This window comes from Poecilia mexicana, unplaced genomic scaffold, assembly GCF_051168715.1.
Source record: "Poecilia mexicana isolate PSO_F unplaced genomic scaffold, ASM5116871v1 scaffold_5, whole genome shotgun sequence".
In the NCBI taxonomy this organism is placed as follows: domain Eukaryota; kingdom Metazoa; phylum Chordata; class Actinopteri; order Cyprinodontiformes; family Poeciliidae; genus Poecilia; species Poecilia mexicana.
The window spans coordinates 30574037-30591076 of NW_028263374.1; the positions used below are offsets into that span (position 1 = coordinate 30574037).

The following is a 17040-nucleotide window of genomic DNA, read 5'->3' on the forward strand; positions in this document are numbered from 1 at the left end:
GCTTCAGCTGGACCGGCTGTCCTCTAGTCTCACCTGTCCAGATGACATCACTCAGGTGAAAATCTCTTTGAACCGTTAGAACCTGAAGTCTGTGTTTTCAGGGTGTTTTCAGGATGTATACAGGATGTTTTCAGGATGTTTTCAGGGTGTTTTCAGGGTGTTTTCAGGGTGTTTTCAGGATGTTTTCAGGATGTTTTCAGGGTGTTTTCAGGATGTTTTCAGGATGTTTTCAGGATGTTTTCAGGATGTTTTCAGGGTGTTTTCAGGATGTTTTCAGGGTGTTTTCAGGATGTTTGCAGGGTGTTTGCAGGATGTTTTCAGGATGTTTTCAGGATGTTTTCACGGTGTTTTCAGGATGTTTGCAGGGTGTTTTCAGGATATTTGCAGGGTGTTTTCAGGGTGTTTTCAGGATGTTTGCAGGGTGTATTCAGGATGTATACAGGATGTTTTCAGGATGTTTTCAGGGTGTTTTCAGGATGTTTTCAGGGTGTTTTCAGGATGTTTTCAGGGTGTTTTCAGGATGTTTTCAGGATGTTTTCAGGATGTTTGCAGGGTGTTTGCAGGATGTTTGCAGGATGTTTGCAGGGTGTTTTCAGGATGTTTGCAGGGTGTTTTCAGGGTGTTTTCAGGATGTTTTCAGGATGTTTGCAGGGTGTTTTCAGGATATTTGCAGGGTGTTTTCAGGGTGTTTTTAGGATGTTTTCAGGATGTTTTCAGGATGTTTTCAGGTGTTTTCAGGATGTTTTCAGGATGTTTTCAGGGTGTTTTCAGGATGTTTGCAGGGTGTATCCTGTATGTTTGCAGGGTGTTTTCAGGGTGTTTGCAGGATGTTTGCAGGATCATTTCAGGATGTTTTCAGGATGTTTTTAGGGTGTTTTCAGGATCTTTTCAGGTGTTTTCAGGATGTTTGCAGGGTGTTTTCAGGATATTTGCAGGGTGTTTTCAGGGTGTTTTCAGGATATTTGCAGGGTGTTTTCAGGATGTTTTCAGGGTGTTTTCAGGATGTATACAGGATGTTTTCAGGATGTTTTCAGGGTGTTTTCAGGATGTTTTCAGGATGTTTTCAGGGTGTTTTCAGGATGTTTGCAGGGTGTATCCTGTATGTTTGCAGGGTGTTTTCAGGGTGTTTGCAGGATCATTTCAGGATGTTTTCAGGATGTTTTTAGGATGTTTTTAGGATGTTTTCAGGGTGTTTTCAGGGTGTTTTCAGGATGTTTTCAGGATGTTTTTAGGATGTTTTCAGGATGTTTTTAGGATGTTTTCAGGATGTTTTCAGGGTGTTTTCAGGATGTTTGCAGGGTGTTTTCAGGATGTTTTTAGGATGTTTTCAGGGTGTTTTCAGGGTGTTTTCAGGATGTTTGCAGGGTGTTTTCAGGATGTTTTCAGGATGTTTTCAGGGTGTTTTCAGGGTGATTTCAGGATGTTTTTAGGATGTTTTCAGGGTGTTTTCAGGATGTTTGCAGGATGTTTGCAGGATCATTTCAGGATGTTTTCAGGATGTTTTTAGGATGTTTTTAGGATGTTTTCAGGGTGTTTTCAGGATGTTTTTAGGATGTTTTCAGGATGTTTTTAGGATGTTTTCAGGATGTTTTCAGGGTGTTTTCAGGATGTTTGCAGGGTGTTTTCAGGATGTTTTTAGGATGTTTTCAGGGTGTTTTCAGGGTGTTTTCAGGATGTTTGCAGGGTGTTTTCAGGATGTATACAGGATGTTTTCAGGATGTTTTCAGGGTGTTTTCAGGATGTTTGCAGGATGTTTTCAGGATGTTTTTAGGGTGTTTTCAGGATGTTTTTAGGATGTTTTCAGGATGTTTTCAGGATGTTTTCAGGGTGTTTTCAGGATGTTTTTAGGGTGTTTTCAGGATGTTTTTAGGATGTTTTCAGGGTGTTTTCAGGATGTTTTTAGGGTGTTTTCAGGATGTTTTTAGGATGTTTTCAGGATGTTTTCAGGTGTTTTCAGGATGTTTTTAGGATGTTTTCAGGGTGTTTTCAGGATGTTTTCAGGTGTTTTCAGGATGTTTTCAGGATGTTTTTAGGATGTTTTCAGGGTGTTTTCAGGATGTTTTCAGGATGTTTTCAGGTGTTTTCAGGATGTTTTTGGATGTTTTCAGGATGTTTTTAGGATGTTTTCAGGATGTTTTCAGGATGTTTTCAGGGTGTTTTCAGGATGTTTTTAGGGTGTTTTCAGGATGTTTTTAGGATGTTTTCAGGATGTTTTCAGGTGTTTTCAGGATGTTTTTAGGATGTTTTCAGGGTGTTTTCAGGATGTTTTCAGGTGTTTTCAGGATGTTTTCAGGATGTTTTTAGGATGTTTTCAGGGTGTTTTCAGGATGTTTTCAGGATGTTTTCAGGTGTTTTCAGGATGTTTTTGGATGTTTTCAGGATGTTTTTAGGATGTTTTCAGGATGTTTTCAGGATGTTTTCAGGTGTTTTCAGGATGTTTTTAGGGTGTTTTCAGGATGTTTTCAGGGTGTTTTCAGGGTGTTTTCAGGATGTTTGCAGGGTGTTTTCAGGATGTTTTCAGGATGTTTTCAGGGTGTTTTCAGGATGTTTTTAGGATGTTTTTATGATGTTTTCAGGATGTTTTCAGGGTGTTTTCAGGATGTTTTCAGGGTGTTTTCAGGATGTTTTTAGGATGTTTTCAGGATATTTTTAGGATGTTTTCAGGGTGTTTTCAGGATGTTTTCAGGTGTTTTCAGGATGTTTTCAGGATGTTTTTAGGATGTTTTCAGGGTGTTTTTGGATGTTTTTAGGATGTTTTCAGGGTGTTTTCAGGATGTTTTCAGGGTGTTTTCAGGATGTTTTTAGGATGTTTTCAGGGTGTTTACGTTTTTTTGCGCGGCTCCTGCAGAAGACCGTCGTGGTTCTCACATCTACCGCAGTCTGTAACTCCCTGCTTGATTTAACATCATTAAACTTTTGACATCTATTAACTAATAAAATAAAAGGAGGAGGAGATTTAATCCACTGAGGATCAAAATGAAATGATTCCAGATGAACATCTGGGCTAAAAACAGGGTCAGGCAGAAACTCAGGTCATAATAATAATAATAATAATAATAATAATAATAATAATAATAATAATAATAATATTTACATATCAGAGCGAAGATGTTGGACAGGAAGCTGAGGAAAGACAGCTTTTCATCAACTTTTATCTCTTTATGTAAATTAATTTCCTTTTAAATGGAGAAAATATAAAATAATTAACTGTAAATATTTACTGGATCTTTATCATTTTATTCATATTAATATAAGACACCAAAGCCTAACATGATCGTTTCTATTTTATGTTTGAATCTTTTTTCATTACCGATCAAGTTTGATTTAAAAAGATTCAAACGGAGGAACGTCCAGACGTTAAATCTAGAAAACTGATCCAGATGTTTAAACTCTAGAACTGATCCAGATGTTTAAACTCTAGACTCTGGAACTGATCCAGATGTTTAAACTCTAGACTCTAGAACTGATCCAGATGTTTAAACTCTGGAACTGATCCAGATGTTTAAACTCTAGAACTGATCCAGATGTTTAAACTCTAGACTCTAGAACTGATCCAGATGTTTAAACTCTGGAACTGATCCAGATGTTTAAACTCTAGACTCTAGAACTGATCCAGATGTTTAAACTCTGGAACTGATCCAGACGTTTAAACTCTAGACTCTAGAACTGATCCAGATGTTTAAACTCTAGACTCTAGAACTGATCCAGATGTTTAAACTCTGGAACTGATCCAGACGTTTAAACTCTAGACTCTAGAACTGATCCAGATGTTTAAACTCTAGACTCTAGAACTGATCCAGACGTTTAAACTCTAGAACTGATCCAGATGTTTAAACTCTAGAACTGATCCAGATGTTTAAACTCTAGACTCTGGAACTGATCCAGATGTTTAAACTCTAGACTCTAGAACTGATCCAGATGTTTAAACTCTGGAACTGATCCAGATGTTTAAACTCTAGACTCTAGAACTGATCCAGATGTTTAAACTCTGGAACTGATCCAGATGTTTAAACTCTGGAACTGATCCAGACGTTTAAACTCTAGACTCTAGAACTGATCCAGACGTTTAAACTCTAGAACTGATCCAGATGTTTAAACTCTAGAACTGATCCAGATGTTTAAACTCTAGACTCTAGAACTGATCCAGACGTTTAAACTCTAGAACTGATCCAGATGTTTAAACTCTAGAACTGATCCAGACGTTTAAACTCTAGACTCTAGAACTGATCCAGATGTTTAAACTCTAGACTCTAGAACTGATCCAGACGTTTAAACTCTAGAACTGATCCAGATGTTTAAACTCTAGAACTGATCCAGATGTTTAAACTCTAGACTCTGGAACTGATCCAGATGTTTAAACTCTAGACTCTAGAACTGATCCAGATGTTTAAACTCTGGAACTGATCCAGATGTTTAAACTCTGGAACTGATCCAGACGTTTAAACTCTAGACTCTAGAACTGATCCAGATGTTTAAACTCTGGAACTGATCCAGATGTTTAAACTCTGGAACTGATCCAGACGTTTAAACTCTAGACTCTAGAACTGATCCAGATGTTTAAACTCTAGACTCTAGAACTGATCCAGACGTTTAAACTCTAGAACTGATCCAGATGTTTAAACTCTAGAACTGATCCAGATGTTTAAACTCTGGAACTGATCCAGACGTTTAAACTCTAGACTCTGGAACTGATCCAGATGTTTAAACTCTAGAACTGATCCAGATGTTTAAACTCTAGAACTGATCCAGCTGAGAATCTGAGGAACAGAAATCATATTTTGATTATCAGTTATAATCAGTTATTAATGCACCAATATAAAACACTGATCTCATCAAACCTGCAGTTTATTCTGCTGAACGATCTGAGTCTCACTGCATTTGGATTATTCAGGCTGGTTCTGGTTCTGTTGGATCCTGGTTCTTCCTCCCCACCCTCGCCTCCTGCTTCCTGCTCCTCCTCCCCTCCTCTCTGGGAGCGCTCCCTCGTTTCCCTCTTCTATCTCCTCTCCTTCCTTTGCGTCGCTCTGCGTTGCTGGTTTGGCTTTTTTAATTACAGAAACTCTAAACTTTGGAATTGAGTTTGTTTCTGCAGAAACAGGCTTAACATGGCGGCACTATCGGGCTCTAAGCTCCCGTACGGTAATTGGATCCGCGGGTGGCTCCAGGCTCCGTTCTGCGCTTAGTTAAAATTGTTTTGGCACTTTAAAAAGAAGCTTCTTCTAATTTCACCGTGACAAATATTCCTGCCTCTCCGTCTGTCAGGTTCTCCTCTGCTGATAAAGTGCAGCTGCATCAAAGCTCTGCTGTTTCTGACGTATGAATCTTACCTCACTGCTTTTAAACCACCTTCACTGACCGGGACACCATTCCAGTTTGTTTTCTCTCCAAACTTCCAGACTTTGTTTTAATCTGGACTCTCAGTTTATCTCTGGACTTTCTGCCACTCGCCGTTCTTCATGCCTGTCTTTATAATAGTCCAGGCTGAAGTGAAGGACTTCCAGGAGACCCATAAGAGTCACGTTTTATTAGAAACTCATCAGTTTGGTGATAATGGAGGTTCCAGATTTATTCCTGTTCCTGCTTCACTTCCTGAGTGATTCAGACTCCGAGGCTCAGAGGAACCAGATTTAAAAACATTGTGTTTTCATGGAGAAACATTTTGTCTCCATGTTTTCTCTGGAACGTTCCTCTGATTAGACAGAAACAGGATTTTAGCTGATGTGACATGAAAACTCCCTGAAACACGAAGCATCACTCACATCCTCTTCCAGTGGGCTTGTTTCTGATCCGATTTACCAGAAAACACATGTAGACAGAATCTGGAGCAGCTGAGGGAAGGAAACGCTTTCAGAAGGAGAGGAAGCAGAACCAGGGAACACAGGAAGCTTAAATCACCATGAGAGACGGACAGAACCTGAGTCCTCTTCATCCTCCTCCTCCTCTTCCTCTCAGCTCATTCACCTTCACTCACCATATGGGAGGAGCTGGGATGATGTGTGTGTGTGTGTGTGTGTGTGTGTGTGTGTGTGTGTGTGTGTGTGTGTGTGTGTGTGTGTGTGTGTGTGTGTGTGTGTGTGTGTGTGTGTGTGTGTGTGTGTGTGTGAACTAAAATCTGTTCTGGACCCCAAAGGAAAAAATAAATAACCTGTGAAATAATGTCCAATCTGCATCAAATTGTGAAAATATTTCTCAAGATGAAACAAAAAATCTGTTTTTTGTTGCATTTTTGTAAAAACTATATGATATGAAATGATGTTTTGTCCTGGATTAGTAATTTATTGAAAAGGTTAGTGCGATTATCTTGTTAGAAATGTTGTGTTTATTGGCTTTATAGATAAATTTAACACAAACACAAAGGGAGTTTTTCTGAAACCAAAGGGATTCTTATGTTTACTCTGATCTGCTGCCTGTAGGGGGCGCTACAGCGGATCGTCTCACTGTGAAGCCCTGGCTGCTGGGTCATTTCTGTTTCAGCTGCAGCCAAACGTGCAGGAGGAAGAGAGGAAACATCTCAGCTCTGAGAGCAAACCAAGCAGACGAATAAAAGTCACAGAGCTGCAAATGTTACAGGACATGTTGTGAAAACATCTACCACAGGAAATCTGTGGTCATTTCTAAAAACAACTGTTTCTGTTTTCAGCTTTTAAAACACAGAAAAGCATAAAACATTTCCAAAATGAGGATCGATACATTTTCTTCTGATGTTTGTGGAAAATGATATATAAAAAAAAGATACTTATTTACCAACATAATGATGAGGAAAAAATAGTAAATATTAGCCATGCTCGTGTCATTCTGTTGTGAAATTGAATGCAGTTTTTATTCCAGATAAATATCTGCAGTTTTCTGCTTCCTCCCACCAGAGCTGGATCTCAGCAGGAGGCCGGCCAGGCTGTGGTGGTATAGTTAAAGTCCAGAGCTCAGAGATAGAGGACAGACTGTGGAAACGGGTTTGAATGGTGCAGCAATGCTGCCACCTGCTGCTGACTTTAGAGATTACATAGTTTTTATATCTGGATTCAGGTTAACTTTGGACACAACATATTAGTGAAATAAATGCATTTCAATGGATCCATGTTTTCAAAAGAGAAAAGTACCTGAACTTCCTGAAAATATTAAAACATAAATGAACTGACTGGAGGGTAGCAGTACAGTCATGTTAGTACAATAGAAACTATTTCACTGCATATTATTTCACTGTAAACATAGAAATAAATCATTTCTGTGGGATTTATTCATGTTTTCTAATAAAAATATCTTAAGCAATAAAACTCCAGGTTTGCTCTTCCAGGTAAAGTCCATGTCTGAATCTGATGCTTTCTGATATTTCAGAGATGCTGGCCCTTTAAGAAACTCTCTGTCGCCTTGGTTACCGTGCCAATCGGGAAGTAACACCAAATATATTTAGGATGTGAACAGAGGTGGCTGGAGTCTGTGCTTTTTCCTCTCACTGCCCAGATCTTATCTTCAACTCTGACCTTTGACCTCTCCACCGGAGGAAGGTGAGCAGAGAACCGGCTCCGTTCATCCCGGCTTCCCGGCCTCCGTTAGCCGCAGTTAGCCGCCATGCTAACCGTGTAGGTCTCTGCGATGAAGCGGTGTTTCTGAACAGAGTTCACCTGAAGCTTAAACGGCTCATTAAAATGATTCGGTTCTTTCTCAGAGCTGCTTTGAACCTCATGTTTTAGTTCATCCAGTCGCTGTCCGTGGTGCTGACCGCAGCAACCAGACGTCCTTCAGAAGGTCGCTTCATTAAGATGAAATCAGCTTCAGGTCACAGCTCGGTGCTTCTGAAAACACTGAAAACTATTTTTAACACAATATTTCATCAGTAAAAATTCGGCTCCGTTTATGGACGTTTTTGGTTAAAACATGAAGTGTTTAATTTCCCTCTGGGATCAATAAAGTACATTTGAATTGAGTTGAACTGAATAAAGTCAAGATTCAGCTCAGTTCTATTCAGTTCAAAGGGAAATGAAATGTCGTAACTAATGATGTCATCCAGGTTAATTTTTCTGGACAGAGGGAAAACTTTAACAACCCGGTTTTTGTTTTCAGAGATGAGCGAGGTCGATGGCGGCAGACAGCCGGTCACCTGCACAGTCAAAGCTCCGGTCTACCTGCAGATCGGAGAGTCCAAAGCAGAACCGGTTCAGTCCGGGGTCTGTGTGGTCGATGTCCCCCTCCCCTTTGGGAAACCAGTCAGTGTAAGTCAGACACACAACAGAAACGATGAAAACATCTGTTATCCTCCCATAACCTCACTCTGCTCTGCTTCGGACCGAGGAATCAGTCAAACCAAAGTTTTTGGTTCTTTACTTCCTCCAGAGAAACAAGCTGCTGATTGATGGATGTTAATGAACTGTTCGTTTCTGAACAGCTAGAGCAGGAATCCAGAGGTTCCCTCAGCTGGACTTCCCTCACGTCTGCAAAGTTTTTACAGCATTAAGTTTAAAAAGTTCAGAGTGCTAGAAGAAAGGAACATTTGTCCAACGTTTCTAAATCAATCCGTTTGTTTTCACTGAGTTTTTGTCAGACGACACGCTGGCTGTCAGACGCAGCAGGAAGTTGTGCTGTTACAGTGCAGATCAGGAGATCCAGCTGCTGTGAGACACAAACTGGTCTGTGTTTCTGTCAGAAGCTGAAACTCGTCTTTCTGTTGGACTCAGCAGTTCTGGCCGTTTGGGGCATTTAGCTCCAGAGGATCCTGCTGTTTTAATCCGCAGCGGCGCTGAGGTTTGGCTGCTTCAGTGTTTGTTTTCCACCGTCTGTCTGCAGGTTGAGGAAATCACCTTTAAGAACTACTACACCGCCTACGTTACTGTGCGCTTGCTGAGGAGGGCTTCTGGACAGGACGGGCCGACCAAGTGGGTCACGGCTCTCAGAGACCTGCCGCTGATGGACAACCCGCACACAGAGAGAGGCTCCCAGGATTACTACTCCATCCACAGGAAGCAGGTGGGTCAGACAAACCGGTCTGCTAACCAGCAGCTTCTGGCTCAGTCCAGGTTTATCTGTGAGCTCCCACCGAACCAAAGTCTGATTAGAAACGAGACCGAATGACTGGATCGTCCTCAGACGGCAGCGATGAAGAGTCTAATCTGGTTCTAATCGATCTGATTGGATGCTGGAAAACATGACTATTGTGTTCAAGTTATGCTAAAAGGAGTTAGCCCATCAGTGAAACTGTGCTAGCCTAAAATAGCATTTGAATGCTAAAGACGTAGCTGCTAACGCTAAACTAAAGAGCTTCCTGAAACTCTGGAAAGATGAATGGAAAGAAAAACAGTTTGATGGTGGAAGAACAGATTAAAAACTATAAATATATTTGATGTTGAGCTCATATTTGTAGTTATTCAGTAATTTAGCAGCAGAGGACCAGAACAGGGGCCTGTACTTTCTCAGGTCATGTGACATTAGCATGTCCAGCCTGATCCTCTCCAGGTCCAGGGTTACAATTATTTTACTCATCTTTTACCACAAATAAAGACAGAAACTTCACGTTAACTTGATATTATTTCCTACTTCTATAAATGTTTCTATGTTTCACCTGAACTATTGTTTATTTTTTATGTTTTTTATGGGATGATATTAAAGGTGGTATTTACTGACCGGTCCAGTTTTTACCAGTCAGTAGATTTAACAGTTCAAGACTTCATAAAGGTTATAAAACATGTTTCTCTCACACAGATTGTTGGTTATTACATTATTACATTCTTTGTTAAAATATGTCCTTTACATGTTCAGAAGAAAAGTTTGTTTCCAGCCGCGTTTCTGTTTAAAACATCAGATTTGTGACTTATTGACAGTTTCATTAATAAGTTTATTTAATTCCCTCCATTATTTCAACTGAATACAATAAAACAGATGAATTTTTTTGTCGTTTATTTGATAACTGCCCAGTTATTCAACTCAAGTTAAGATATTATCCTGAATATGTAGACCAGACAGATATAAACTACATGGTATGTAAATTAATTTATCTGACAGTTTGTCATTTTAAAGTACTGACAGGAGATGAAACCAGAAACAAGCAGATGATCAGATTTTAAATCTCCCAGCTTGTTTTCTCCATCCTCACTCAGATCTTCATCTGTGAGATTTTTACTTCATCCTGAGTGTAAAAGTAAGGAAACATCCTGTCAGTGAAAGTGTGTGTGAAGGTGTGTATGTGTGTGTTCGTGTCCGGATCAGAGAAGGACAGATTTCCTCCGTCCCAGTCCAGATCCACTCGGATCCTCTGGATCTTCTTCTGGGCTGACAGATCTGAGCAGGAGCCTGGAGAACAAACTGATAATCCATCTTCTGTTGACGTCAGTCCCCATAAACCAGACTGAATGTTTCGCCTCCTGTGGACAGACTCTGCTAACACACCCAGAGTCCAAACCTCACTGCCTCCAACGTCAACATCCCAGCTGTGGATCCCGGAGTCAAAACCCTGAGAGCCGAGAACGGACCACCAAACGTCCAACCGCTCCGGATTATCAGGAAGCTTCTGCCTCTGACCTGCTGTCACAACGCTCAGATCGTCAGACAGCAGGAGCTTTGGATGAGCCGTGTTTGGGTCCAGAACCAGAGGAGTGTAGGTCACCATGCCCTTCATGTTGCTCCAGATGTTGAAGGCCAGGTTGCCCAGATGTTTGGCCTGGTCTATCAGAGCTCCTGAGGGCAGCTGTGGATCCTCCAGCAGGGGGCAGCGCTGGACTCTTTCCACTGCAGCCTTGTAGTTGTGCAGGAATGAGACGTCTGCAGCTCTCAGCTCCTCCTCTGTGGCTCTGACTGTGTCTGAAAGAGCTGCTATCTCTCTGCTCAGAGCCTCCATCTTCTCCTTCATCATCCCTCTCTTCTGCTCCTCTTCCTCCCTCAGTGCAGCCAGCCTGGCCTCCTCTTCCTCTGCCAGAAACTGATGAAGCTTCTTGAACTGCTCAACAATCTGCCTCTCTGTGTGTCGGGCCTGGACCTTCATGTGTTCTGCTGTCTGATCAAACTCCTCTTTAACTTCCTTCTTCATCTCCAGTTTCCTCTTTAAAGGCTCCAGAGATGTTTTCAGTTTCTCTCTGTGTTGCTGAGCAGCTTCATCGATGGGCCTGAATCTGTGCTTGGAGTGTTTTTCTGAATCTCTGCAGACGAGACAAACTGGCTGCTGATGGTCCAGACAGAAGAGTTTGAGTTTCTCAGAGTGCAGAGAGCAGAGATCCGTTGGGATTCTCTGGTCTCTCTGCTGTAGGAATGATTCACACAGGTTCTTCAGAGCCAGATTACAGGGAGGATTCAACTTTGAAGACCTTTTCTTACAAACTGGACACTCTGTTGCTGGTTTCTCTCTCCACCAGCTCTTCAGACACTCCCTACAGAAGCTGTGGCTACATGACAGAACAACCGGATCCGTAAAGACGTCCTGACAGACCGGACAGCAGAGATCCTCCTCTGATCTGGAAGCCATTTTGTCTCTGAGTGAAGCTGAATCTCAGTCAGTCAAGGCTCCCTCCCTCTCTGTGTGTTTTTATTTCCGTCCTGCAGCTGGATTTACTCAGATGAAGCAGTCGGTTTACTCTGATGGTGAATCTGGTCGTCTCTGTTTTACGAGCTGCTTCCCGTTTCCCCTCAGGTGAGTCAGAGAAGGGGCGGAGCTAAAACCTGTTCGACTTCCTGTGAGAAGCTTTGTTTAAACCTGTAGCTGAGGTTTTTCCTTCCTCTCTTTGTACGTCTGTCTGAAGCTTCGTTCAGGCAGCTGAGCTTAGTAACCACAGTGAAACTAAGATGAATGTTTCCATCGTTGTGCCATAATAACGGAGCGTTGTCATCTATTGTGAGAGCAGCATTAATATCTGGTGAAGCTCAGTGTGGCTCATTAGTGATTAATGTTAATAACTGACTGATCTGCCAGCTGATTGGTTGATGGACAGACAGACGTCTTTAGACTTTAGGAACTGAAATAATCTGTTTTAGTGAATTTCTCTGACTTGTTGTCTCCACAGGTTTTTAGTTTTCTGTCGTGCTGCATTCACTGTAACCTGGACATTAACAAACATTAAAACTCCCCACACAAACTGTAATGTTTGAAATGCTAATTTGGAAATTCATCTTCTTCAGTCCCATTTCTCCAAGTAGAACTCCAGTCATTGTTCAGAGAGCTGAGGTCTGCAGTTTCCCTGTGTATCTTTTTTCTTCCAGTTCTGATCAAAACTGAGGAAGTAATGTTTCCTGCAGGACAAGAGGCTAACTCCAGGCTAACTCCTGGCTAAGTCCAGGCTAACTCCAGACTAATTACTGGCTAACTGTAGGCTAAGTCCAGGGTAACTCTTGGCTAACTCCAGGCTAAGTCCAGGCTAACTCCAGACTAATTACTGGCTAACTGTAGGCTAAGTCCAGGGTAACTCTTGGCTAACTACAGGCTAACTCCAGACTAACTCCAGACTAACTCCAGACTAACTCCAGACTAATTACTGGCTAACTGTAGGCTAACTCCAGGCTAACTCCAGGCTAACTCCAGGCTAACTCCTGGCTAACTCCAGGCTAACTCCTGGCTAACTCCAGACTAACTCCAGGCTAACTCCTGGCTAACTCCAGACTAATTACTGGCTAACTGTAGGCTAACTCCTGGCTAACTCCAGACTAATTACTGGCTAACTGTAGGCTAACTCCAGGCTAACTCCTGGCTAAGTCCAGGCTAACTCCAGACTAATTACTGGCTAACTGTAGGCTAACTCCAGGCTAACTCCTGGCTAAGTCCAGGCTAACTCCAGACTAATTACTGGCTAACTGTAGGCTAACTCCAGGGTAACTCTTGGCTAACTACAGGCTAACTCCAGACTAACTCCAGACTAACTCCAGACTAACTCCAGGCTAAGTCCAGGCTAACTCCAGGCTAACTCCAGGCTAACTCCAGACTAACTCCAGACTAACTCCAGACTAACTCCAGGCTAACTCCAGACTAACTCCAGACTAACTCCAGGCTAAGTCCAGACTAACTCCTGGCTAAGTCCAGGCTAACTCTTGGCTAACTCCAGGCTAACTCTTGGCTAACTCCAGGCTAACTCCAGGTAACTCCAGACTAACTCCAGGCTAACTCTTGGCTAACTCTGTGCTCCTCCAGATGCTGGTGGAGGCAGACCACGTGGTTTCGGTCAGGCTGATCCTGAGGCAGCCGTCGTCCGCCTGGCTGACCTTCAGCTTGGAGGAGATCAAAATATTCCCCCACATGGAGCTGGTCAGTCGTTACGTTTTCCTCTCTGTATGAGTTATATGTAAGTTGTTAAGAAGAAAAGCAGATCTATTATTATTATTATTCCTCTTGTCTGGTTCAGGAGCCCCAGAAGGAGGTTTCTGATTGGCTGTCTGACCTGATTCTGGTCGACCAGCTTCCTGATGTGGAGGTATGCGCTCCGTCCCAAGCAGTTTGAGTTCCTGATGGAAACCTCTGAAGGGTTTTCATCTGGTCTGTGTTCTGCTGGACGTCCTGCAGGGCCTCCCGGACCCGCACACCGTTTCCTCCAGCATCCAGCAGATGTGGGCTCTGACCGAGGTCATGCAGACCAACCAGACCACAGCCTCCATCGGACGCTTCGATGTGAGTCTCCGGTTCACTGTCAACTCCAAGTATCGATCCCTGGGAAACAAACTGAAAACAACTTTCCATATTGAAATGTTTCGCTTTGGTAAACAAACAGCCTCATGAAATCATGACGTTTTTGAGAGGACTGTTATAAGAACACTGGATTTTCCAGAGTTACTGTAAAACCAGACCTCACTGTGTGGTTAGCATGGAAATAAGAGCTGATCAGAGGTTATCCAAACACAGATCCCTGAGGAACGCCTCTGTGCCGCCGTGCGAGGCTGAAGCCGCTCTGTGAGCGCCGGGCTCAGCTCGGTTACAGCCTGGCAGAAACAGGAATCTGGAAATAAACGATCGGTTGTGTGTTTTGTGTTCCTGCAGGTGGACGGATGTTACGACATCAACCTGCTGTCGCTGACGTAACGCGGCTTTCAGAGCAACACGCACTTCCTGTGTGGAGCCAGAACACCAGGAAGCCCCTGCTGGTTTATCACTTCATGTCATCATATATGATCTTATCACAGCACGAAACATGTAATTCAGTGTCAACGTAAGAACAGTGAACCAAACGTTTAGCAGAATCACTCCTCAGACTTCAGTCCTGATCCTGATCCACTGCTGGTTTTATTTTCTGTCATTTTTTCCTCTTTAATATAAATTATCTTTTCTTCCACGTTTGTTTTGGTGTTACTAATAATTCAGGCTGTTAAAGACAAAAATCATAAAACTGATCAAGTTAAATCCATTTTTCACATTTGGATCCTAAATGAGGAAAAGCCAAAATGATTCACTGATTTACATAATAAAAGATTTTTGTTTCATCATAAAATATCTAATGTTGCTCTTTTTGAGCAAATCCAGTCGAATCTTAGATATTTATGTTTTCACTTTCAGGGTCAAGATGAATTTTAAAATCCTCCACATTGTCGATATTTAACAGTAAATCAAGTCAGAAACCTGAGAACCGACCCAAGGACGAAGTAATGACGTCATGATGGGGGCGGAGCCACACACCTGTTTCATCTGAGAAAATAAGCTGCAGTTTGATGGAGGATGAAAGTGATGAAGAAAAAGAAGAAACATTTTATCTCCAGTTTTCCACTCAATTAGATTATTTCACATATTTTTACTCTCAGGTTACGATTACTGATTCTTTGTTTTACTTATTTCTGAAAGTTAAGAGTTTCTACCACCTGACATTTTCTATTACAGGTTTAGGCTTCAGAAATGACTGGAAGTCAATGGAAAGTCCCCACAAAGACCCTCCTGTTGGCCCTGGTTGCTCGTCCAGCAGTCGGTCTGTGGATCCGGTGGATTCGTTCTGCAGAATTCTGAATAAAACCAGAATAAAGGTTTTATTTTTTCTTTTGGCCAGAAAACACAGTTACTAGATTCATTAACTGAATTCATGCGATTTGCTTTGCCAGCAGAAACAGAAGGTGTCAGGGAGTTCAGCTTGTTCTGAGTTCAAAGGTCACCGTGACATCACGGTTTGCTTCCTGAAGCTCCTCCTCTTCCTGCTCGAACCGAGCTGGGTCATTTCTGCCAGACCGTCCATCGTGGCTGCAGGTCCAACAAACGCAGACAGATTCTGATTCCTGACAGGATCAGTTGCCACTGATGGAGATGTTCTCATCAGATGAACAACATGTCAGCAGTTTAGACATCGGTGTTGTTTCCTCCCGCTCTCCGTCTGCAGCTGAATTGGTTTTCATGCGGTGCAGTTTCGTCTCTTTCTCATAAATCCTGCAGTCGTTCCTCCTCCTCCTCGTTCGCTTTGATTTGATCTTTCTAACATCTCATCACTCAGCGCGCTGAGCGACGCCGCTGCAGCTCCTCACCTCGGAGTCATGAATCATTTATTCAGATGAGTCTGACAGCCGTGTCACCGGCCGCTCCAGCACCGACAGGAAGAGAAAGCAGCTTCATGCTGTGACTGGAATAACTGCAGAGACGAGTTTCACTCAGCAGAAACTTTACAGGTTTACAGTTATTATCTTCTGGACAAAATGCCAGGATGTTCTCTGTGAAGGGGCAGTTATTGTTGTCAACAAAAGCAGGAAGTGACGACTTTCCATCCACCCATTAATCCTCATTTTGTCACGTCTGACTTTAACCAGCTTCATGTATTTCCTGGATTCAAAGCATTGACCACTGACTGGAGTCAGATTTCTGTGTTCAGTCGAGTTTTGGTTTGTAGGTTTTTATTGTCGACTGAAATATTTTATGTTATGTATATTTATGCACATTTTACTGCAATGTAGATTTTTGTTCATGCCGATTTGTCCAACAGTTTCTGTGAGTTCACAACGTTTAGACATGAAGCGTCCAAACATTTTCTGGAATTATCCAACAAACTACCGACCAGGGACAAATGACTGCAGTTAAACTTTCATGTTGTTGAATGTTTGAGTAAAGATTCAGTTCCAAAACCTAAAGGCCTTCTTCCTGGTTTTTATTTGTGGTTATGTGTGCGCTGCTGTGAAAAAAAACAAAAACAGATTCTGACCCTAAAAACGAGTGATGGACCTGAAGCAGCTGATCTGATCTGGACCAATCAGAACAATCCTGAGTCTCTGCAGAAACCACCGGATTTAAACCAGATGCTGTTTGGATGTGATGGACACCAACCCAGGTGAGCATCAGTAAAACCTCATGACTGCTGATCCAGGTACCACCAGCAGAGGGCGTCGCCGCTGAAATCTCCAAACCTTTTCATCTTTTGAACATGAATTTAAGTTGTGAATTTATTCTGAGGAGGTTATTATTGTTATTATTATTAAAATGTGAAAGCAGCTCTCAGATAATAAGCAATGTGAGTGAAATCCTTAATGTTGCTGATTCTGTCTGACGGCTGCAGTGAAGATGGAATCTGTGAAATGGACCGGACCGGACCGGTGAACCCGCTCAGTGACTTGGCTGCCGCGGAACCGAATCAGTTCAAATTGTTTTCTTTTTTTAATCAAATATTTATCAGACACTGGTTCTTCCAGGTACTGATCAGAGCAAGACCTGATTCTGATTCTCTCCTGTTGCTGCAGATGAAGCTGATTTCCGGGGGTCACCACACGGTGGCGCTGCTGCTCCTCACATCAGACCTGCGTGTCAACATTCCTCCACATTTCACCATCAGCTTCATCCTGAGATTCAGAGAATCAGTTCTGCTTTTTTATGTCCAGATCGGTGAAAACGCAGAAACTGGAGACACGTGGACATCTGGAGACACCTGGGGACATCTGGAGACACCTGGGGACATCTGGAGACACCGAGGGACATCTGGAGACACCTGGGGACATCTGGAGACACCTGGGGACATCTGGAGACACCTGGGGACATCTGGAGACACCGAGGGACATCTGGAGACACCTGGGGACATCTGGAGACACCTGGGGACATCTGGAGACATCTGTGACATGTGGACCGCTGATGATGGACCTGGAGTTCAGCAGCCGTCAGTCGATGAGCAGCACTCAGCCTCCGATCTG

At 42.6% G+C, this 17040-nt stretch overlaps 2 protein-coding genes across 2 annotated transcripts; one reads left to right on the forward strand and one right to left on the reverse strand.

Annotated features, from left to right (window-relative positions):
• Window positions 1–6361: 6361 nt before the first annotated feature.
• Window positions 6362–11595, reverse strand: LOC106908446 (nuclear factor 7, brain-like). Its single transcript, XM_088005881.1, has 2 exons — window positions 10122–11595; window positions 6362–6561 (listed from the first exon to the last, which is right to left on the reverse strand). Exons 1-2 carry the CDS (start codon window positions 11441–11443, stop codon window positions 6471–6473), a joined length of 1413 nt encoding a protein of 470 aa, XP_087862007.1. The 5' UTR covers window positions 11444–11595; the 3' UTR covers window positions 6362–6470.
• nicn1 (nicolin 1) lies at window positions 7264–15993 on the forward strand. The gene is made up of 7 exons (XM_014974547.2): window positions 7264–7502; window positions 8059–8207; window positions 8779–8958; window positions 13097–13210; window positions 13308–13376; window positions 13466–13570; window positions 13937–15993. The coding sequence occupies exons 2-7, from the start codon at window positions 8061–8063 to the stop codon at window positions 13976–13978; spliced, it is 657 nt and encodes a 218-aa protein (XP_014830033.1). The 5' UTR covers window positions 7264–7502; window positions 8059–8060; the 3' UTR covers window positions 13979–15993.
• The last annotated feature ends 1047 nt before the right edge of the window (window positions 15994–17040 follow it).